The following is a 21,987-nucleotide window of genomic DNA, read 5'->3' as shown; positions in this document are numbered from 1 at the left end:
TGCTGGGGAGGGAGAAGCAGCCCAGCTGTGCTCGCCTGCGCCTGCCTGGTGCTGCTTACACATCACAAGACCTGGGCAGTAACTAAAGCATTTATTGAAGCCTTTTGTAAATCCACTGCTTGACCACTCAGCTCCAACCACAGCACTTTGCCTCTGGGGATCTGGGCTACCGAATGGCAGTTTTGGCCTTTGCTGTCCCAGGTCCTCCTCAAGGCTGAACCTGAAGCTGCCTCAGAGCCCCCAGGGCACTGTCTAACAGAGGCCACATCCTGGGAGGGCACAGAGAGCACCCAGAGCTTGGTAACTGTGCTGAGCCACCCACAGCCTGGCAGCTGCTGCAATTCAGACTCAGAGCACCCTGAGCTCCTCCTCAGGACCACCCTACCCTTCTGTGGCACCAACCTGGCACCTTTCTAAGCAGTCAGACACTTCCCAAGGGCTCCAACAGCTGCCTCCCTCCCACACCCCGTTCACCCTCCCCTGTCCTTCCCCCACCCCTGCAAAAAAAGCCCAAACAAAACCCCAAACCCACCACAAAGCCTCTGCGATGCTGCTCAGCCCTGCACCAGCCACCAGCTGGCCACTTCACCTTGGCACACACATGGAAAGCCACCAGGCAGAAACATCTGCCAGGCCAGGCCAGATGGCAACAGAACAAACAAGCAAACAGGAGGGGATGTGCATATAAAAAACTTTTTTTTTTCTCCTGGCACATTGTCAGTAAGCTGCAATTTGTCCTCCCTGAGGGAAGGGATTTAAGTTCTTGACTGATATGATGCTTGGAGATGTCATTTTGCTTTTTCTTCATTAGAAAACAAAACCCCAACCAACCAAAACAAACCCAAAAACCCAAACCAACCCCCGAGAAAACACTTCCAACCCCAGACTCCCCAACTTGGCATTAACAAAAGAAGGTAAAAGGGACAAACCTCCCCCCAATGACAACCCAAAAAGAAAGGGACACGTCAGCATTTGTCATCAAAACCACTACATACTGGACTGGGGAGGGCTCCTGGGGACAGATCATTGGCATCTAGTGAGGGCATCACTAAGAGTCCTGTGCATGATATGTCTGAGACACTGCAGGCTGCCTGGGCAGGGCACTGCCCCTCACAGAACTGCTTCCACCACAAGAGAAGAGAAGAGATGGGAAAAGAAGGATTGGCTCTGGCCCATCCCCACCCCCCTGAGGGTTACAGACTCCTTTTCGGGTGCTGCAAACTGCCTCTTCTGGTCTCAGTTTTTGTTTTGCTTTGTGTTTTGTTTTGCTTTGCTTTGTTTTGTGTTTTGTTTTTAAAAAATAAGTCCTCAGCTCCTGCAGGAGTCCAGCAGCCTCTGAGCTGCCCTTGGTTCCACAGCACCAAAGAGCTGCAGCTCTCCCTCCCCTCCGAGCTGCTGCCAGGGGCTGGGGAAGGAGTGCTGGCTGCAGGAGGTGCCCAGAGCCAGCATCCCCGAGAGCAGCAGCAGTGCTTCTTCCTCCTCACCTCGCTTGGCATCTCTCCTCCTGAAAAATCCTCCTTGCTCCAGAGGTGCCTGGACCCAGCTGCAGCAGCCTTGTGCAAGAGGCAGTGGATGAAGCTGCTCTTCTCTTCCTTCGGAGACTCCCATTGGCCTCGGAGCCCTTTCCAAAGATGCAAATTGCTTTGTGATCACTGAAAAATATTCCAGAGGGTTGGGTTTTTCCAAACAGCTGTCTTTTGTGTTCCCTTTTTCCATTGCTTAGACTCTAGAAGCTCTTGGTGACTCCTCATCACTGATGACAGGGGGTTTCCTCCTGCTGCCACGGTCCTCAGAGCAGCTGCCTGTCTCTGGTCCATGCAGAACACTCAGGACCCGGAGATCGGACATGGAGGGGCAGAGGGGAGCAGGGCCTCGAGGAAGAGGAGTAGGAGGACACGTAGCTATCACACCTCCACAGACTGGATTTGGTTCATCTGTGCTCTCATCACCTGGATACTGTTCAGAATTTTCTTCTGATGTCCTGCTAAAGTGACCCCAACTCGCAGAATGTCCCTTGGGAGGAAAAGAAACAAGCATCAGAGCAGTGTCACCAGACACCTGCAGCCACAGCAGGGAAGGCTTAGCCTGGACACGGGGGAGAAGTTCTCTGCTCTGAGGGTGGGGAGACAGTGGCACAGGCTGCCCAGGGAGCCTGTGAATGGCCCCTGCCTGGAGGTGTTCCAGGCTGGGTGAGGCCTTAAGCAACCTGGGCTGGTGGGAAGTGTCCCTGCCCATGAAAGAACTCATGCCGTGACTCTGTGGCACTTCCCCCAGCAGAACAAGCCCAGGGAGCTGAAGCCTCTGCAGAGTTCTTCTGTCAACACAACACACAGCTATAAACCTGGAGAAACCTCTGCTGCTCCTCTGTGACTCTCCCTGCCTTGTCCTCCCAATCTCTGCATCTGCTACCCACCCACAGCAGCCCCGGGGTGCTGGCACCTCAGGGGGCAGCGTGCAGCCAGAGCCCACGGGCTCTGCACACTGCTCAGCAGCCAATCTGCAGCAGGTTGGCTGCCTCAGCATCCTTCCTTCCCCTCTGCATTCCCTCTCTCTGCAACACAGTGACTCGTTTGTACCATCCCTGCAGACAGGCAGTGCCCTCTCAGCATGTGGATGCCACTCTGTGCTGCCCCTGGCATGGGGGTGCCACTCTCCCTGTGCAGCTGAGGGCTGCTCTTGCTACTTTCGCTTTGAGCTTAGGATCTTTTGCTGCTTCTCATCTTTGCTACATGGCAGTAATCTCATTTTTTGCCCTGCTTCTGCTCTTCACAGGTATTAGGCATCTGGGGAAAAGAAAGAGCATGCTGAGAGCATGCCAAGAGCATGCCAAGAGCATCCCTCCTCACTCTCTACAGCCACCTCGGAGCAGGTTGGAGCCAGGTGAGGGTTGCTCTCTTCTCCCTAGTAACAAGTGACAGGACAACAGGAAATGGGCTCAAGTTTCCCCAGGGCAGGTTTAGGCTGAACATGAGAAGGAAAATCTCCACGGAAGGGTTCTCAAACCCTGGCACAGGCTGCCCAAGGAGGGGGCTGAATCCCCATCCCTGGAGGGGTTTCGAAGAGGCAGAGCTGTGGTGCTGAGGGCTGTGGCTTAGCACTGGCCCTGGCAGTTAGACAAGGGTTGGATTGGAGGATCTTACAAGGGCTTTTCCAAGCCAAATGATCCTGACTCTGCAAGGCTCCTGCCTGTGGTTCCTCCACCTGACTTTGCTGCTCACCTCCCTCTTGGTGGAGTGTGGAAGAATTTCTCACCAGTCGAGGACATAAAGTCATAAACATGGGTAACTGGCGCTGAGAACGTCCTTGGTTCCCAGCGAGGCCAGGAAATCGAGCTGTAAACAACTGAGCACCCCACACACAGCTGCAGTGGGCAGAGACTAGATAACCTAGGGGGCTGGAGTGGGTGGTCTGGGAGGCTGACCCTTAGAATGTTGTGATAAGTTAACCTATGCACACCTTACATGTAACTCTGGACCCTCTGACTGTAACCAATCTTAAGCTGAGCAGCCTCTTGCTAGAACGCATATAAGTCACTGTATCATGGAAATAAAGGGGATTTGACCATCTAACCATATTGGTGAGCAAAGAGTCATCTTCCCATGGCCCTCCACCGAACGTGTTCCCAACAGTGGAGCAACTTCAGCTTTGAGTTCTGATCATGGGCTGGATGGGAAAGGTACTCACAGAAAACAGGATCACAGTCCCAGCACAGAGCTGGCTGGCAGAGAGCTCCAAGCTCCCCCAGGCCCACCCAGCACTGCAGGGTCACCACTAAACCATGGCCCTGAGCTCCAGCCCCACACAGTGCTGAACTCCCCCAGGGGTAGGGACTGCAGCGCTGCCCTGGACAGCCCATTGCAGAGCAGAGGGCACTGAGCCAAGCCTTGTGCCAGGAGCTTCTGCAGAACACTGGGGCAGACAGGGTCCAAGGCTTTACTGAGGTCCAGGCAGACAGTGTCCACAGCCCTCATCCCCTAGACAGGTCACCCTGCAGCCAATGGAGGTCAGGCAGGCAGGACCCTGCTGGGCCTGGGTGTCTGGTGTGTGCCACGTGATGGCACTCAGCACATCTTGCTCCTGGCACCCAGGGCAGACTGACAGGCCTGCAGTTCCCTGGATCATCCTTCTGGCCCTAATGGGTGTCACATTTGCTGCCCTCCACTCAGCTGGGACCTCCCTGGTCAGCCAGGACTGGTAACAAACAATGGAGTGGCTCGGTGGGCACAGCTGCCAGCTCCTGAAGCCCCTTTGGCAGATGCCATCTGGTCCCACAGCCTCGAGCACACCCAGGCAACACAGGAGCCTACTGATCACTTCCTCCTGGACTGTGGGGGCTGCTTTCTGCTCCCCAGCTCATCTTCCCAAGGCATGGCCCACACCTGACCTAAGGATTTTCAGTGGCCTTGGCTCCTTCCTTGGGTGACAGGAGCAGACCTGTGAGAGGAGGTGGAAGGCAATGGGCAAAGGAGGGTGAAGAGGAGCTCCGAGGACGGTGGCAAAACGCCTCCAGTGGCACATGAGCCTCTCTGCCTGCTCCAGAGCTCTGTGCAAACAAAGCAGGAGGCGAAGCAGGGCCTGGGGCCACAGTCCCACAGGCTGCTGCTGGTAACTGACTGGAGACTGCCACTGGAGCATGCCCCAGTGCAAACCCTCTGAGACTGGTGCCAGTGGGAATGGCCAAACCACAGCTCTGCCACTGCCCAGAGCCCGGCTCAGCAAAGCAACTAGAAAGCTGCCAGCACACTGCACGCAGCCAGCACACTGCACGCAGCCAGCACACTGCATACAGCCAGCACACTGCACGCAGCCAGCACACTGCACAGCCAGCACACTGCATACAGCCAGCACACTGCACGCAGCCAGCACACTGCACACAGCCAGCACACTGCATACAGTCAGCACACTGCACGCAGCCAGCACACTGCACGCAGCCAGCACACTGCACGCAGCCAGCACACTGCACACAGCTAGAACACTGCATACAGTCAGCACACTGTACACAGCCAGCACACTGCACACAGCTAGCACACTGCACACAGCTAGAACACTGCAAGCAGCCAGCACACTGCACACAGCTAGAACACTGCCTGCAGCCAGCACACTGCACACAGTCAGCACACTGCACACGTCTAAAACATTGCACAGAGGTAGCACACTGCACACAGGCAGTACACTGCATGCAGCCAACACACTGCACAGCACTGGCCCTCAGGCTTGTGTCCACCACAGTGACACAGTGAGTGCTGTGAGTGTCCTCCTCTCTGTCCAGCCAAGCAGGTGAGAAGCATGGGAGGGAGCTTTGCAAAGCTGCTGGGACATGAGCCAAGGCTTTCCTTGTGAGTGTGGTGAAGGCACTCAAGAGAGGATTGCAGAGATGTTGTGAGGGACATGGTGAGGAACTGGGGAAGTGGCATTTACAGGGCACTGAGGCCTAGCTTGACTGCCTGTAGAGCTGTTTGTGGCCGTATTGCACATAGCACAGCCTAGGCAGAGCAGAGCTGCGGTGCAGATGTGATGCTCTCATTTGGTCAAAGTTCCTCTTTCCTATCCTTCAGATTTTAAGGGCTCTCTTTCTGTTGCCTGATGACAGATACAGTGTGCCAAAATCCTCCCCGGGGCCTTGGGGCTGCACCATAGCTGCACTGAGCCAGTCAGAACTGCCACATGCATTTCCTGGAGGCAAGTAAGCACAAAAAGCCAGAGAGAGTCTGGCTGTTTGTGAGATCAGATTCTGATTCCCCAGTGCAACCTGGAGTTAGGCTCCAGATCCCCAAACCTGCCTGCTTACTGGGAAGAGACACTGCAGCACTTAGAGATGCCTGCTGCTTTCCTTGGCAGGGTTTCTAGAGCTAACTGCAGCTCACCACACATCTTCCACCAGAGGCATCAAAGCCCCACCACAAACAGGTCTAAGCTGCCTGCTTTCTCTGACGAACTTGCCAAGACTTTTGCCACTGAGGGATGTGGATGCAGGACAGTTCAGAACAAACCTGAAACCATCTGGACTTGCAGAGGCCTCTCCTGTGCAGAAATGTGCCTGCAGTGAGCAGCCACAGAGAGTGGCTGGAGAGCTGTTTGCTGCTGTCCTGACATCTCCATGTGCCCCATGGTGGGGTTTGGAGATCCTTCTGGGGGGATCCATTTCCACAGCTGCATGATAGTGGGGAAATGAACTCTGCAGAGCCACAGACAGACAGGGTCTGGAGCCAAGGCAGAGCACAGCAGCTGTGCAGGAACTGAATGGACTAGAGTGGGTCTAAAAGGCACAAAGTCCATCGCAGCCAAACTGCATCATGTGCAGCAAAACCGCATGCAGTGAGCAGCAGTTGTTGCTCCTCTGAGGCTGCTCCTCTGCTGTGTGGGCAGCAGCCTGAGCACTTACTCTACAGTCATCTGAGATACTATGTCGAAGGAGGTGAAGCCAGCACTGGCAAAGCTCTCCTTGTACTGGCTCATCTTGATGGCATCCAGCCACTCATCCACAGTGTTGAAGCTGCTGTAGTCTGGGATTGTGCGGTCAAGCAGGGGCAGGTTCATCCTGAAACACAGAAATGGGGAATGAGAGAGCAAGCAGCAGCCAGCACAGGGATCGTCTGCTGCAGGGACCTGCACTGCTCAGTGCCTGCACTGCACCCTGCTGAGAAGCAGCACCCAGAAAGCAGCCTTTCAGCCCAGGGGAGGATTGCAGGGAGCACCAGAGGTGTCCTTCTGGATCACTCTTTCATGCAGAAGAGGCAGGAGCCATCAGAGATGATGGGATGCAGCTTTACATCTTGTCTGCTTGAGGGAAGGAGATATCTTCTCACCACAGGGACAGTGCTTGCCCCAGCCTGGCTTACAGACAACTCACTGCTTGGCAGGGCTTTGTCTCTCCTGCACGCCAGATTGGCACCCCCAGCATGAAAGCAAGAGGCACCTCAGCTGTGCAGAGCAGAGCTTCCAAGGCAAGGAGCTGGCCACCAGACCCAGCCTGTCCAGAGAGGGACCCGAGGGACCTTGACATCTTTGAACGTCCTTCCGAAAGGCCCAAAGAACAAAGCCCAAGCAGCTAGCCCAGAGAGGTGCACGGATGGTGCCCAGCTGGCCCCACAGCTCTGCAAAGAGAAGGCAAAGAGGGAGGCGGGGATCCATACCCAGAGGAGAGGGGGGCCATGGCTTTCAGGCTGTTGGGGTTCCGGATCATCTTGTCCAGGGTGTTGACAATCTGCCCGAACTTGGGCCTGTGGTTGCGATCCTTCTGCCAGCAGTCGAGCATCAGCTGGTGCAGGGCGTGGGGGCAGTCCATGGGCGGCGGCAGCCTGTAGTCCTGCTCGATGGCATTGATCACCTGCGGGGGGCACAGTGAGCGCCGCTGCTCTGAGCCCAGCAGCAGCTCCCTTCTCTTGGGTGCCGAGGGTGACAGGCATGGCCCAGCACACTGCAGGGGGCTACCCCTGCTGCTGGCTCTCACCTCAGTCACCACCCTCCACTGCTCTCCAGCTCCCAGCCCTCTGCATGCCACATTGTCCTGTGAGGTAATGCCAGCCCTGCCCAGCCGACATGCAGCCCTGCCCACCAGTCTCCTAATCTAGGGAGAGACCATCCCTGCGACCTTGGCAAGGATGTGCCACTCTGTTCTGCTCCTGTCCCTCTGCTCTGCTCAGACCCCACCAGCAGCACTGCATCTGGCTCTGGTGCCCTGCACAAGGAGGATCTGGAGCTGCTGGAGAGGGTCCAGAGGAGGCTGTGCATATGACGAGAGGGCTGGAGAACCTTCCCTGTAGGGACAGGCTGGGAGAGTTGGAGCTGTTCAGCCTGGAGAAGACAAAGCTCCAGGGAGACCTCAGAGCAGCTTTCCAGTAGCTGAAGGGGTTCCAGTAGAGCTGGGGAGGGACTGCTGACAAGGGCTGGGAGTGCCAGGATGAGGGACAATGGCTTTGAGTTGGGAGAAGGGAGACAGAGTGGAGATGAAGAAGAAATTCTTGAGAGTGAGGATGAGGAGAGACTGGCACAGGCTGCCCAGGGAGGCTGTGGCTGCCCCCTGCCTGGGGGTGTTCAAGGCCAGGCTGGGTGAGGCCTTGAGCAAGCTGTGCTGGTGGGAGGTGTCCCTGCCCATGGCAGGGGTTGGCACTGGCTGAGCTTTGAGGCCCCTTCCAACACAACCCAGCCCATCCTGAGGCTCCCCAGCTGTCCCAAGAGGCACAGCCTGTCCCCTCTGCCAGCTCTCAAGCCTCCAGCCCCTGTCTGCAGCAGGCGCCAGCGGTTCCCACCCCGCTCCGGCAGCGGGCAGCAGCCGCTCGCCGCCTGCGCCGCCCCAGCAGCTCCCCAGCAGCTCACACCTCGGGGTCAGGAGGCTAAGCGGCGCCAAGCAGCCACACGTGCCCAGGGGAAGGGGGCACAGCTGCAGTTAAGTGGTGACAGCTTCTGGGCCACGGTGTCCTGCAGCTGGGGACAGGCACCATGCAGCCACAGGCTCTGCCGTGCCCACCCGCTGAACTGGGGCTGGCACAGGGCTTGTGCAGGAGAGGGCAGCGAGGGGAGAGGTCCTGGGGGGGGGTGGGAAAGGGAGGGGCCTGACAGAAGTCAGGGAGAAGGCCAATGCCACCTGGTTGCAGGCATCTCAGAATGGCTTGAGAGCAGCCCGGAGGAGAAGGCCTTGGGGGTGTCAGCTGGAGCCAGAGTGCCCAGGAGTCAGCACTGGTCACAGCCCAGAGCCAGCTGAGTGCTGGCTGCAGCCAGAGCAGGGAGGGCAGCAGCACAGGGAGGGGATTCTGCCCCTCTGCTCTGCTCTGCTCAGACCTCACCTACAGCTCTGCCTCCAGATCAAAGATCACATTGGGTGCTTCTGTGCTCCACAACCTCCCTGAGCAACCTGTGCCAGTGTCTCACTACCCTCAACCTGTGCCAGTGTCTCCCCCCCCAGCCTGTGCCAGTGTCTCCCCCCTCACTGCAAAGAACCCTTTCCTAGCATCCAGCCTGGCTCTCCCCTCTGCCAGCTCGCACCCCCTGCCCCCGGTGCCTGCTCCCAGGCTGTGCTGCCCCCAGGCACTCACGTCTTGGTTGGTCATGTCCCAGTAGGGCCTCTCTCCGTAGGACATCACCTCCCACATGACGATGCCATAGCTCCAGACGTCGCTGGCCGAGGTGAACTTGCGGTACTGGATGGCCTCGGGCGCGGTCCAGCGGATGGGGATCTTGCCCCCCTGCAGGGAGCAGAGCAGGAACAGGCAGAGGTCAGTGTCCAGCTGCCTCCAGCACGCTGGGGGAGCCCTACAGGGACACAGGACTGCCCCCACCGCCGCGTCCAGGAGGCTGTGCCTGGCCTGGCCGAGCCTGGCAGAGCTTCAAGGATGAGGTCCCCACATCTGCCTGCTGGGCTGGCCCAGGGCTCCACCACCCCCTCAGACAAAGCCCTCTCTGCTCTTCACCGTGGACCTGCCACGTCAGTTTGGCCTATTTCCTCTTAATACATCCTCTGGGACCACTGCCAAGGGTTCACCTCTGTCTGCTTCGGAATATTGTGCCCAGTTTGGGGCCCCTCAGGTCAAGAAGGAGCTCAGAGAACTGCTGGAGAGAGCCCAGCCCAGAGCCCCCAGGCTGCTGCAGGCAGTGAACAGCTCCTGTGGGGCCAGGCTGAGGGAGCTGGGGCTGGGAGCTGGCAGCAGAGCAGCCTGAGGGCTGCCCTCAGTGCTGTGCTAAAGGTGTGCAGGGCAATGTGGGCAGGACACAGCCAGGCTCTGCCCAAGGGTGGCCAAGGGCAGAAGAAAAGGCACTGGGTGCCAACTGGGGCAGAGGAGGTGCCAGGGCAACAGGAGGGGAAACCTCTGTCAGTGTGAGGGTGCTGGAGCCTGGAGCAGGCTGCCCAGAGAGGCTGTGGAGTCTCCTGCTCTGGAGACTTTCAAACTCTCCTGTCTGTGTCCCTGAGTGCCCTGCCCTGGGTGCCCCTCCTCTGGCAGGGGCTTGGACTGGATGAGCTTTCCAGGTGCCTTCATCCCCCAGCATGCTGTGGTTCTTTGTAACTAGCCCCTGTCACTCGGAGGTGTCTCCTCAGCCTCCTCTCCACCATACCAAACGAAGCCAGCTCCTTCCACCCGCCTGCTGCTGCAGCCAGCCCTGAGATGGCAGTGCCCATCCTGCCAGGAGGCTTTTAGCAGAGCAATGAACAGCTATGAACATAGAAAGTTCTGCTTCAAACCTCCCTCTATGCTTCTGCTGTCACCTAAGTATCTCCAGAGAAGAAGAGGAATTAGAAGCCCATCCTCATCCTCCTCCATCTGCAGGCTCTGCAGCCAGTGCTGTCTCCTGCTCGAGTGGAGTGCTCCTGTGCCAGTCTGTTGATGTACATCTGGCCTCTTGCCTTGCCCCAGGCAGGCTGAGAGAGTTTGGGTTGTTCAGCCTGGAGAAGGGAAGGCTTCATGTAGACCTTAGAGCAGCTTTCCTGTACCTGAAGGGGCTCCAGCAGAGCTGGGAAGGGACTCTGGACAAAGGCATGGAGTGACAGCAGTAGGCACAGTGGCTCCAGAGTGGAAGAAGCTGGATTTAGGCAAGACATCAGGAAGAAATCCCTCCCTGTGAAGGTGGTGAGGCACTGGGACAGACTGCCCAGAAGAGGTCCCAGAAGATTCCAACCCTGGAGTGTTTTCAAGGCCAGGCTGCATGAGGCCTTGAGGCACCTGGGCTGGCAGGAACGGGGTTGGCACTGGATGAGCTTTGGTGCCAGCTCAGAGCATTCTCTGACTTTCACAAGGTGCAACATGAACCTCCCAGCCCAGTCCCTGATTCCAAACTCACTGATCCAGAGGCTGAGTGAAGACCTTCTTTAGCATGGCACACTGGTCAGTGGTGGGCACTGGGGCAGACAGGGTGGGCACTGGGGTCTTTAGCATGGCACACTGGTCAGTGGTAGGCACTGGGGCAGACTGGGTGGACACTGGGGTCTCTAGCATGGCACACTGGTCAGTGGTGGGCACTGGGGCAGACAGGGTGGGCACTGGGGTCTTTAGCATGGCACACTGGTCAGTGGTAGGCACTGGGGCAGACTGGGTGGACACTGGGGTCTCTAGCATGGCACACTGGTCAGTGGTAGGCACTGGGACAGACTGGGTGGACACTGGGGTCTCTAGCATGGCACACTGGTCAGTGGTGGGCACTGGGGCAGACTGGGTGGACACTGGGGTCTCTAGCATGGCACACTGGTCAGTGGTGGGCACTGGGGCAGACAGGGTGGGCACTGGGGTCTTTAGCATGGCACACTGGTCAGTGGTGGGCACTGGGGCAGACAGGGTGGGCACTGGGGTCTTTAGCATGGCACACTGGTCAGTGGTGGGCACTGGGGCAGACAGGGTGGGCACTGGGGTCTTTAGCATGGCACACTGGTCAGTGGTGGGCACTGGGGCAGACAGGGTGGGCACTGGGGTCTTTAGCATGGCACACTGGTCAGTGGTGGGCACTGGGGCAGACAGGGTGGGCACTGGGGTCTTTAGCATGGCACACTGGTCAGTGGTGGGCACTGGGGCAGACAGGGTGGACACTGGGGTCTTTAGCATGGCACACTGGTCAGTGGTGGGCACTGGGACAGACAGGGTGGGCACTGGGGTCTTTAGCATGGCACACTGGTCAGTGGTGGGCACTGGGGCAGACAGGGTGGGCACTGGGGTCTTTAGCATGGCACACTGGTCAGTGGTGGGCACTGGGGCAGACAGGGTGGGCACTGGGGTCTTTAGCATGGCACACAGGTCAGTGGTGGGCACTGGGGCAGACAGGGTGGGCACTGGGGTCTTTAGCATGGCACACTGGTCAGTGGTGGGCACTGGGGTCTCCATCAACCTGGTGAGCAGCAGCAGCTGTGAGGCAATCAGCAGGACTCAGGAGTTTGCAGCTGAGTGCCCAGCATGGGGACAGGAATTGCAATGCTCAGCTTAAGCCCTTGCAGCCTCCACAAGAGCCTTTGGCCTTGAGCCATTCCCCACTCGAGGGACCTGCAGAGGGAAAATCTTCCTCCCTGCTGCAAAGTAAGCGAAGTGGTCTGCACTGCGTGGCTGGGAGCAGATTAAGGCACATTAGGTTTTGTCAGTGAGTGACTGCCAGGGCTCACTGGGAGCCTCCCAGGCTCGGCGGTGCTCAGGCTCTGCACATGCTGCGGTAATGAGCAAAGGAGAAGGTTCCTTAACCTGCTCCCGGCCACAGACCTCAGACAAAACATTTTGTTTTCCACAAGAGGGGGGAGACCAAAGCACTCCACCCAGAACTGCATGGCCTCTGCACCAGGCAGGACCTCAGCACAGCTCCTGACAGGCAGTGCTTGGAAGAATGGCTGAAGGGGAAGTCCTGGAGGAGAAATCACAGCCTGAGGCTCCTCCCGGGGCGCTCTCCAGGGAGGCTTCCCAGCTCCGCAGGGCTCTGACCCACAGCTTCACCACCCTGCTGCAGGAGGCTGTTCTAATGATTGGAAGCAGCCCTGCAGAGAGGGACCTGTGAGTGCTGGTGGGTGAGGAGCTGCACATGAGCCAGCCATGGTCACTGGCAGCCCAAAAAGCCACCCATGCCCTGGGCTGCACCCCAGGCAGTGTGGGCAGCAGGGCAAGGGAGGGGATGCTGCCCCCCTCCTCTGGTGAGACCCCACCTGCAGCACCACATCCAGCTCTGGAGCCCCCAGCACAAGAGGGACACAGAACTATTGGGGAGGGTCCAGAGGAGGCCACAAAGATGATCAGAGGCTGCAGAACCTCTGCTATGAGGACAGGCTGGGAGAGTTGGGGCTGCTCAGCCTAGAGAAGGCTACAGGGAGACCTTGAAGCAGCCTTGCAGTGCCTGAAGGGGCTCCAGGAGAGCTGGAGAGGGACTTTTGACAAGGGCTGGGAGTGACAGGACAAGGGGGAATGGATTGAAACTAGAGCAGGGGAGTCTTAGGTTGGACATTAGGAAGAAGTTCTTTGCTGTGAGGCTGGTGAGACACTGGAACAGGTTGCCCAGAGCAGCTCTGGACACCTCCTCCCTGCAAGTTTTCAAGATCAGGCTTGGAGAGGCCTTGAGCAACCTGGGCTAATGGAAGGTGCCCCATGGCAGGGGCTTGGAACTGGACAATCCTGCAAGTCCCTTCCAACCCAAACCATTCTATGACTCCATGATTTTCCTAAGGCTCAGCAGCAACCTCCCAAGCCACAGCTTGTGGCTGTTGCCCACCCACAGACACAAGCTGCTGGGACAAAGCCCTAGGGTCTTGGGACAGTTGAGGATGGTGCATCGTGGAGAGGAAGATCCTGCTGCTTGTGCTGCTCTGCTGCTGCACACAGCCTGTCACAGGAGATGGTGCACATCCTGCTGGGATGGCCACAGCTCAAGAGGAGTAAGTAAGAGGTGACAGAGGAGCTGCAGGCACAGCGACGGGAGCAGAAGCCAGCAGCAGACACTAGAAGCTGCCATGGCTGGAGCTGAGCACAGGGGGATGAAGTGGATGTAAGGATGACCCTGGGAGGACAGAGGCTGCCAGTGTTTGTAAAAGCCAGAGAGTGAGGTGTGAAGCTCCACCAGCTCAGATGAGAAGAAATGTGAACACTGTCAGGTGTTTGCTAGGTACTCAACTGCTGTCACAGCTGAGTGCCAGCTGCCGTGCCAGGCATCTCACCACTGGCACCTTCAAATCACTTCAGCTGCAAAAGGCCCTGAAGCTCATCCAGTCCACCACCTCTGGTGCTAACTATGGCCCTCAGCAACACATCTCTGCCTCTTTGAAGCACCTCCAGGATGGAGATTCCACCCCCTCTCCAGGCAGCCTCCTCGAGAACCTTCTCAGTCAAGAAGTTTCTTCTGATGTTGAAGCCAAACCTCCCCTGGTGCAACCTGAGGCCTTTTCCTCTTGTCCCATCACTTGTCACTAGGGACAAGAGGCCAAACTCCACCTCACTACAGCCTCAGCCCCTTGGCCATGCCCCAGCTCTATCACCAGCTACTTCCAAGAGGTCCTGGCAGAGGTGATGAAGCTCAGCACTGGTCCTGCAGCAGCACTCGTGAGAACTGCTGGCTGCAATCCCACCCAGCAGCAGCAACGGCTGCAGCCTGAGCCAGCCTGCAAGGCCCTGCTGGAACCTGTGCCACTGGCACCACAGCATTCCTGGGAATGTGCTACATGACTGTGAAGCCATCTCTGGGAATGTTCCTCTCTACCTCAGAGAGATGCTCTGCAGGACCATTCTCTGGTACCACAGACCTTCCTCCAGCAGACAGTCACACTGCAGATCTGTCCTCACAGCTCCTGCTCCTGGGGCTGAGCCCACGATGTGAGATGGGAAAAGGTCAGGGCTGCCCAGGCAGCAGGGCAGCACAGCTGGGCAGGGCTGGGAAAGCCTCAGGCTTGCTGTCCTGGCAACAAATCTGTCAGGGCAGCACCTTGGAGGCCCAGCTGGGCCAGGCTGGGCAGATACTGACACATCCTCCAACTACAGGCTTTAGCAGGGACAGCTGCATGCCTGCAGACATCTTTGGGAGAGGCTCAGTTACCTGCAGGAATGGGGCCCACAGCAGCCATGGGATACAGGCAGCAGGATCAAGGCATCAGCAGCAGTCTGCAAGTGACACCAAGCTGAGTGGTGCTGGCAAGGTGCCAGAGGGACAGGATGGCATCTAAAGGGACCTGGACAGGCTGGAGGGCTGGGCATAGGTGAACCTCATGAGGTTCAACAAGTGCAGGGACATTCAGCTAGGCCAGAACACATCATCAACCTAGGCTGGGGCAGGAGGGGATGGAATGCAGCACTGAGGAGGACTTGGGGGTGCTGGTGGGCAAGAAGCTGGACAGGAGCAGGCAGTGTGAGCTTGCAGCACACAAGGCCAAGGGCAGCCTGGGCCAGAGATGGAGAGAGGAGATCCTGCCCCTCTGCTCTGCTCGACCTCCTCTGCAGGGCTCGGGCCAGCTCTGAAGCCCTCAACACGGGAAGGATCTGGACCTGATGGAGCAGGTTCAGAGGAGGCCATGACAATGATCAGGGGTTGGAGCAGCTCTGCTGTGAGGACAGACTGATGGGGCTGGGGGAGTTCAGCCTGGAGAAGAGAAGGCTCCAGGGAGACCTAACAGCAGCCTGCCAGGACCTGGAGGGGCCACAAGCAGGCTGCAGAGGGACTGTGTGCAAAGGGCTGCAGGGACAGCAGCAGGGACAATGGCTGCAAAGTGGAGCAGAGCAGATTGAGATTGGATGTGAGGAACAAGTTCTGCAGCAGGAGGCTGCTGGAGCACTGCAGCAGAGTGCCCAGGGAGGTGGCTGGGGCCATCCCTGGAGATATCCAAGTCAACTGGACAGGACCTCACAGGGGGAACTGTGCCTTGCTTCGTTGCTCCTTCCCATCTGACCCCTTGTAAATGGTTAACCCTGTGGGGGGGATGGATCTGAACCTGGCCCCAGGTCCTCCTGACTGCTCCCTGGGAGTGGTCTGAACCCGAGCCCAGGTGCAGTGGTTTGCCCACTCCCCCCTCCTGTCAGACCCCTACAATCCCAGGAATTCTGTTTCTCTCCCTCTCTCGCCCTGCCTGCCAGTGCCCCCCCGGCTCCTGCTGCTCCCCTTTTTACCAGGAGCTGGACAAACCCTTCCTGGTTCTGCCTCCTCCGCTGCCTCCAGTGCAGCTGTACCTGTACAGGGTCCTGCCTTGCTCCTCTGCCCTGCGCCGTCTCTAACTGCCCTACCCAAACCACCTCTCGGTTACTGCTCCCAGCGGGGGCCAGGCTCTTCCCTGCCTGCTTTTCACCCCTGCTCTCCTCTCTCCATCCAACCCCTGGGGCAGGGGGAAGGTGTCCCACTGCTGCACTGCTGTTAGCTATTCTGAGCCCCTGGGAGGTGCAGAGGGGGCCAGTACAGCCTGGTCCGCGGGCCGAGCCGTACCAGGGCGCTGGTGTAGGTGGGGTCGGAGGTGTCGTCCTCCAGGAAGCGGGAGAGGCCGAAGTCGGACACCTTGCACACCAGGTTGCTGTTCACCAGGATGTTGCGCGCGGCCAGGTCCCGGTGCACGTAGTTCATGTCTGCCAGGTACTTCATGCCCGCTGCGATGCCCCGCAGCATGCCCACCAGCTGGATCACCGTGAACTGCCCGTCGTTTTGCTGCGGGGAGACAGGCACAGCCCGCGTCAGGGCGGCAGCCTCTGCCGCTGCCCCGCGGCTGTGCCACGGCTGTGCCAGCAGCACCCAGGCTCCTCGGCAGCGGGCAGCGCTCACAGGGTGCAGGCTATGCTCAGACACCCTGTGGATGTCAGCAAGGTGGCTGCTGTCATGCAGAGGTGACAGAACTGCCACCCCTTGCACAGAAAGGCTCAGAGGGGGCCAAGTGAAGTGCCCAGGTCAGACTCGGGTCCACAAATGCCCGTCCAGAGCAGCTGGAGGCAAAGCCCTCCCGTGTTAAAGCTACCCCAGACTGCCCTGTTTGGATGTGCCCCTGTGGGCAGCACAGCCCCTCACGAGTCGTGAGAAGACAGACATGTGACAGATGACAGCCTCAGTGCCACCTCCACCTCTGTTCCCGAGGCACAGACCTCTGGCAGGGGATGCTGGGCACTGCAGGGCACTGCTCTACAGGCACAGGGAAGGGAAACTTCCCTTCTGTCTCCCTCTTGCCCCAGACAGCTGCTGGAGCTGCAGGCTCCCAGGACCTCATACCCGCAGGAAGGAGTCCAGCGACCCATTCTCCATGAACTCGGTGATGATCATGACCGGGGAGCTCTTGGTCACCACCCCCTCCAGGTGGATGACGTTGGGGTGGTCGAACTGCCCCATGATGCTGGCCTCGCTCAGGAAGTCTCTCCTCTGCTTCTCCGTGTAGCCAGACTTCAGGGTCTTGATGGCTACAAAGATCTCTCTTTTGCCGGGAAGCTTGAGGTGCCCACTGCACACCTCGCCAAACTCCCCTGTCAGGAGGCAAACAGGCAGCTTCTCAGTGGCCCACACCACGGCAGTGGCCTTACTCCCCAAGGGACTCCATCATGTCCACCCTGCTCACCCCTGAGCTGCCCACCCACCCTCTGATCCGTGCCTCCTTCCTCGCTCCACACCAAAGGCATTGTCCTGAGCTCACCACTGCTGAGGAGCACTGGACACGAGAACCTCCTGCCTGCAGCACTGCATGCACCTGCTCCTGCCACGCTGGGCTGCTGCCAGTGCAGGCTGGGGCTCAGGGTAAGGCCTCCCTGGCACCACTCCTTGCAGTACAGGTGAGCCCCAGAGGGGATGCTGCTGACCCACCTGCGCCGATCACCTGCTCGATTTTGACACAGGAGATGTCGATTTCCTTCGCAAACTCCCTGACAGCCTCGTTGGGATCCTCGTAGGTGAAAGGGTCGATGTAGATCTTCATCCCTGGAGTCACTGCATGAAGGTGAGGGAGAGAGTCAGACAGACAGATGCCAAGGGAAGGGCTGGCAGCTGGCATCAAGGGAAAGGCAGACCTTTCTCTGAGGGTCGTTTCTAACTCCACAAGCTGCATCATGGAGGGCACGAAGCAGACACAGCCAAGCAGCCTGAGAAGGAGCATGCACAAGACGAACAAGGCTGGATTCTACTGAAGGCTGCCCCTAAGGCTTGGCTGGGGCAGTTGGGGGCTGCATCCTTAGCTAGGGCCACAGAGAACCTCTGCAGCAGGACTTGGCTTTAGCACATCCAGAGGAGAAGCAAGAGAAGCAGCTGCTCTGCAGACAGGGTGCTGAGTGCCACTGACCATCGCCACAGCAGTGCCACACCTTGCTGCAACGCCGCCCCAGGACTGCAGCTCTCCCTCCCTGCTGCACCTCGGCACAACACCAGAGGCAGGGGATACTGGAGGAGGAGACCTGAGCTTGGCAGCCACAGAATGACAGAGTCCACGGAATGTTAGAGGTTGGCAGGGACCTCTGGAGATCATCCAGGCCAACCTCCCTGCCAAAGAGTGCTCACCTACAGTAGGCTGCACAGGACGGTGTCCAGGCAGGCTCTGAATGTCTCCAGAGCTGGAGACTCCACCACCTCTCTGGGCAGCCTGCACCAGGGCTCTGCCACTCTCAAACTGAAGAAGTTCCTTCTCATGTTTAGGTGGAACTTCTGATGTTAAAAGTCTGTGCCCCTTGTCCTGTCACTGGACACCACTGAAAGAGCCTGGCCCCATCCTCCTGACACCCATCCTCCAAGTATTTATAAGCACTAATTAAACCTCTCTCAGTCTCCTCCTGGCTTGAAAGTCCCTCAGCCTTTCCTCACAAAGAGATGGGGGCCTGGAGCACAGCCCTGTGAGGAGAGGCTGAGGGAGCTGGGTGGGTGCAGCCTGCAGCAGAGGAGGCTCAGGGCAGAGCTCATTGCTGCTACCTGAAGGGAGGCTGTAGCCAGGTGGGGTTGGGCTCTGCTGCCAGGCACCCAGGGACAGAAGAAGGGGACACAGCCTCAGGCTGTGCCAGGGCAGGTTCAGGCTGGATGTTAGGAGGAAGTTGTTGTCAGAGAGAGTGATTGGCACTGGAATGGGCTGCCCAGGGGGTGGTGGAGTTGCTGTGCCTGGAGGTGTTTCAGAGGAGGCTGCAGGAGGCACTCAGTGCCGTGGGTCAGTTCATCAGTAGGGTCAGGGGATAGGTTGGACTCAATCATCTTAGAGGTCTTTCCCAACCTGCTTAACTCTGATGTCCCTCTCTGAAATGCAGACTCCATAACCCAGACTGCTTGCAGGGCAGTGCACAGAGGAAGGGCAGTCCAGGTCCCCATTCTCCTGACAGGTAACCCTGCCTGAGGCTGGCTTCCCCCTCGGCAGCCTCAGTGCAGCCAGGAGAAGCTGTAGGGGAGCGTGGGGAAACTGCAAAGCCAATCTGCCCCTTCCAGGCAGAGCAGCAGACACAACCAATGCTCCTGTGAGAGGCAATGGCTATGGGACCTGGTGAGGTTGGACTGATGGTGCCACCCTGTGTTCTACCTGCCCTAGGGGGCACCTCCTGCCTGCAGCCTTGCACTTCTCCCCCTCCTGCACTCACTCTGCTGCCCACTGGCCTGCCCCACACCAGTGAGGTGTCTGGAGAGCAGAGCTGGCAGCTCAGGAAATCAGAAGTCCAAGACAGAAGCAGAGGCACAACTCCCAGCTCCACACACAGGCTGCTGGTGGGATCCAAGCTTGCTGCTGTGAACCTGGCAGAGCTCACAGGCCCCCTGGACCTCACCAACTTGCTAACCACAAGCTGGAGCCTTGGAGCTGGGCAGGGACTGTGCCTTGGGCTGGTGTCTTGAGTGACAATGTGTCTGAAGGCAGCCCAGGACCTTTATAGGTTCATCTCCTGAAAGCAGGTTGGAGCCAACAAGTAATGAGTGCCAGGATGAGGAAATGGCCTCAAGTCTCACCAGGGGAGGTTCAGGTTGGAGATCAGGAAAAATGTCTGCACCCAAAGGGTGTTGGGGCAGTGTCCCAGGCTGCCCAGGGAGCTGGTGCAGTCCCCATCCCTGGAGGTGTTTGAAAGACATCTGGGTGAGGAGCTGAGGGCGATGGCCTGACAGCTGTGTGCAGAGAGGAGCTGCCTTGTGGCTGGACTCAGTCATCCTGAGGTCCTTTCCAGCCGGGGGATTCTGTGACTCTGTGACCTGCACCTGATGGCATCGAGGCTGTTCCAACAGTTGTGGACACAGCTGTTAATGCTCCCCAGCCTGAGGCTGTCATGCTCCACAGCAGAGCCTGCAGAAAGTGTGAGTGTCTGTCTGCAGGCGCAGCAGGGACTGACAAACAGCCCAGAGCTGCATCTGCATCACCTGCCCTCAGGCAGGGGGCACTGCCCAGGGCTCTGCCTCCCGGCAGCAGTGTCCCAGCTGAAGTCTTGTGTCCCGCTCTGAGCAGCGAGGCACAAAAGGGCAGGAGTCCTGCAGCTGCAGGAGGCAAATCACAGCTGGGACTTGGGCAAAGCAGACTCCAGCAGGGCTCTGGTGAGGGGGGAGAAGAGTATTCAAGAGGGCACTGCACATGGCATGCCAGGGGCTGGTGAGAGGAAGGAGGATGCAGCAGGGTGTGCAGTGAGGCTGAAGACAGCAGTGCTGGGGGTGCACACAGGCAGGCTGGAAGGGAGGGCACACCACATACTGTGCTCCAGCTATAGATGCATCTCACATCTGCTGGGATTCTGGGAGCACTGGGGTGGGATCTAGCAAAGGCAGTTTAAGAGGGACAGGGATCTGCTGGAGAGGGTCCAGTGGAGGCCACGAGGATGAGGAGGGGACTGGAGCAGTGCCTGATGAGGAGAGGCTGAGGGCCCTGGGGCTGCTTAGTCTGGAGAAGAGAAGACTGAGAGGGGATTGAATCAATGTCTGTAACTCTCTGAGGGCTGGGGGTCAGGAGGGAGGGGACAGGCTCTGCTCACTGCTCCCTGGGACAGGACAAGCAGCAATGGATGGAAGCTGCAGCACAGGAGGTTCCAGCTCAGCACAAGGGCAACTTCTTGACTGGAAGGGTCCCAGAGCCCTGGCACAGGCTGCCCAGAGAGGCTGTGGAGTCTCCTTCTCTGGAGCCTTTCCAGGCCTGTCTGGATGTGTTCCTGTGTGCCCTGAGCTAGATTGTGTGGTCCTGCTCTGGCAGGGGTTGGACTGGATGAGCTCTTTGTGTCCCTTCCAACCCCTGACACCTGTGAGCCTGTGAAAGGCAGCAGGAGGGATGCAGGGGAGAGCAATCTGCAGGAGGTGCAGAAGGGGCTGGCTGCTACCCCCAGGCTGGGCAGAGCAGCAGGACGAGGTGCGGTGACAGGAGCTGCGCTGCAGCAGAGAGGCTCCGGGCGGGGGCTGGGTGCTGCAGCTCTGCAGGGCATGCACAGTGCTCCTGCACGGCAGCTCTGGAGCGACTGCAGCAGGCAGACTGCAGCAGAGACAGCCCCGAGGGCCTCCTGGCACAGCTGCACAGGCTGGCCCTGCCCGCCGGGGCAGGCAAGGAGCGCAGGGGACAGGCGGAGGCCGCAGCGGGGCCGGGGCGGTCGCGGTACCTACTGTGGCCGCTGGTGTAGTGCTGCAGCTTGTCGGTGTACTCGGAGTCGGCTCGCTCGAAGCCACGTCTTCTGGAAGGAAAGGCAGTCCTGAGCGGCAGCCGTGCCCGCAGGGCTGGGGGGCACCGCGGGGCCACCTCTCTCCTCTCACCCTCCTGCCCCCCACCCCTCGGCCCCGCTCGCTGCCCCCGCACGGCCCCGCCCGGCTCAGCCTGACCTGTTGCAGACGATGGCGATGACGACCACGGCGATGAGGAACACCAGGCCTGCTGCCGAGGAGCCGATGATGAGGGGCAGCTTCTCCTGCACGCTCGTCTGGTACTCGGCTGGCACGCAAGGGACAGGGACGGGGTTAGGGCGGCAGGGATGGAGCTGCGCAGCGGCTCCAGCAAGGACAGCAGAGCCCCAGCGCTGCCCACCCCTGCGTGGCGTGGGCAGGGCTGTGGTCCGAGGGAGCCCCGCAGCGAGGGCAGGTCAGCGCCGTGCGAGCTGCTCTGCTGCTCACCTGGCAGCACGGACGGGCACATGGAGAGCCTGTGCCTGCCACCGCAGCGCCTGCCCGCAGGGACCCTGCGCAGAGGCTGCTGCTGCGCTCTGCTCGCAGGCGGCTGGAGACAGAGCAGGGCAACGGCCTCGAGCTGAGGCTGGGCAGGTTTAGGTTGGACATCAGGAAAAAGCTTTTCAGGGACTGGAGGGATCTGCCCAGGGAGGTGCTGGAGTCCCCCAGCCTGGCTGTGCTTCAGGGTGCTTTGGATGTGGTGCTTGGGGACATGGCTGTAGGTGAATCATGCAGGGTAGGGTTCTAGGTTGGACTTGGTGATCCTGAGGGGCTTTGCCAAGCTGCCAGGTGCTGTGATTCTGTGGCAAGTCTCATTTCCTCTAAACCAGACTGAGTGGGCACATCCCCGTGCCAGAAAACCCTGGCAGAAGCTGGCCCAGCTGCTGAGGTTCCCTGCAGGGACCCCCAGTGCCCATGTGTCTCTCTGGGTCTTGCCAGCCTGAGCGGGCACAAGGGGCTTGTGCACGCCCTGGCAGCCGGGGCACAGCCCTGCTCCGGCGCAGCTGCCTG

General features: G+C 59.0%; 1 protein-coding gene across 2 annotated transcripts in view; it reads right to left on the bottom strand.

The window, feature by feature from the left end:
* Positions 1-677: 677 nt before the first annotated feature.
* Positions 678-21,987, bottom strand: part of EPHB2 (EPH receptor B2) — a 152,598-nt gene continuing 131,288 nt past the window's right edge. The window contains exons 8-16 of one of the 2 annotated variants that reach the window (XM_064172341.1): positions 21,136-21,244; positions 20,923-20,990; positions 17,200-17,322; positions 16,618-16,865; positions 15,850-16,065; positions 9,033-9,182; positions 7,134-7,327; positions 6,383-6,538; positions 678-2,013 (exon numbers count right to left, since the gene is read on the bottom strand). In XM_064172341.1, the coding sequence (XP_064028411.1) occupies positions 1,905-2,013; positions 6,383-6,538; positions 7,134-7,327; positions 9,033-9,182; positions 15,850-16,065; positions 16,618-16,865; positions 17,200-17,322; positions 20,923-20,990; positions 21,136-21,244 (1,373 nt within the window). In that variant the 3' untranslated portion in view covers positions 678-1,904. The remainder of the gene's footprint in view (positions 2,014-6,382; positions 6,539-7,133; positions 7,328-9,032; positions 9,183-15,849; positions 16,066-16,617; positions 16,866-17,199; positions 17,323-20,922; positions 20,991-21,135; positions 21,245-21,987) is intronic. The other variant, XM_064172342.1, reaches the window with a different exon arrangement.

This window comes from Pogoniulus pusillus, chromosome 36 (genome assembly GCF_015220805.1).
Source record: "Pogoniulus pusillus isolate bPogPus1 chromosome 36, bPogPus1.pri, whole genome shotgun sequence".
Taxonomy (NCBI): domain Eukaryota; kingdom Metazoa; phylum Chordata; class Aves; order Piciformes; family Lybiidae; genus Pogoniulus; species Pogoniulus pusillus.
This window is presented reverse-complemented; position numbering and strand designations above follow the sequence as displayed.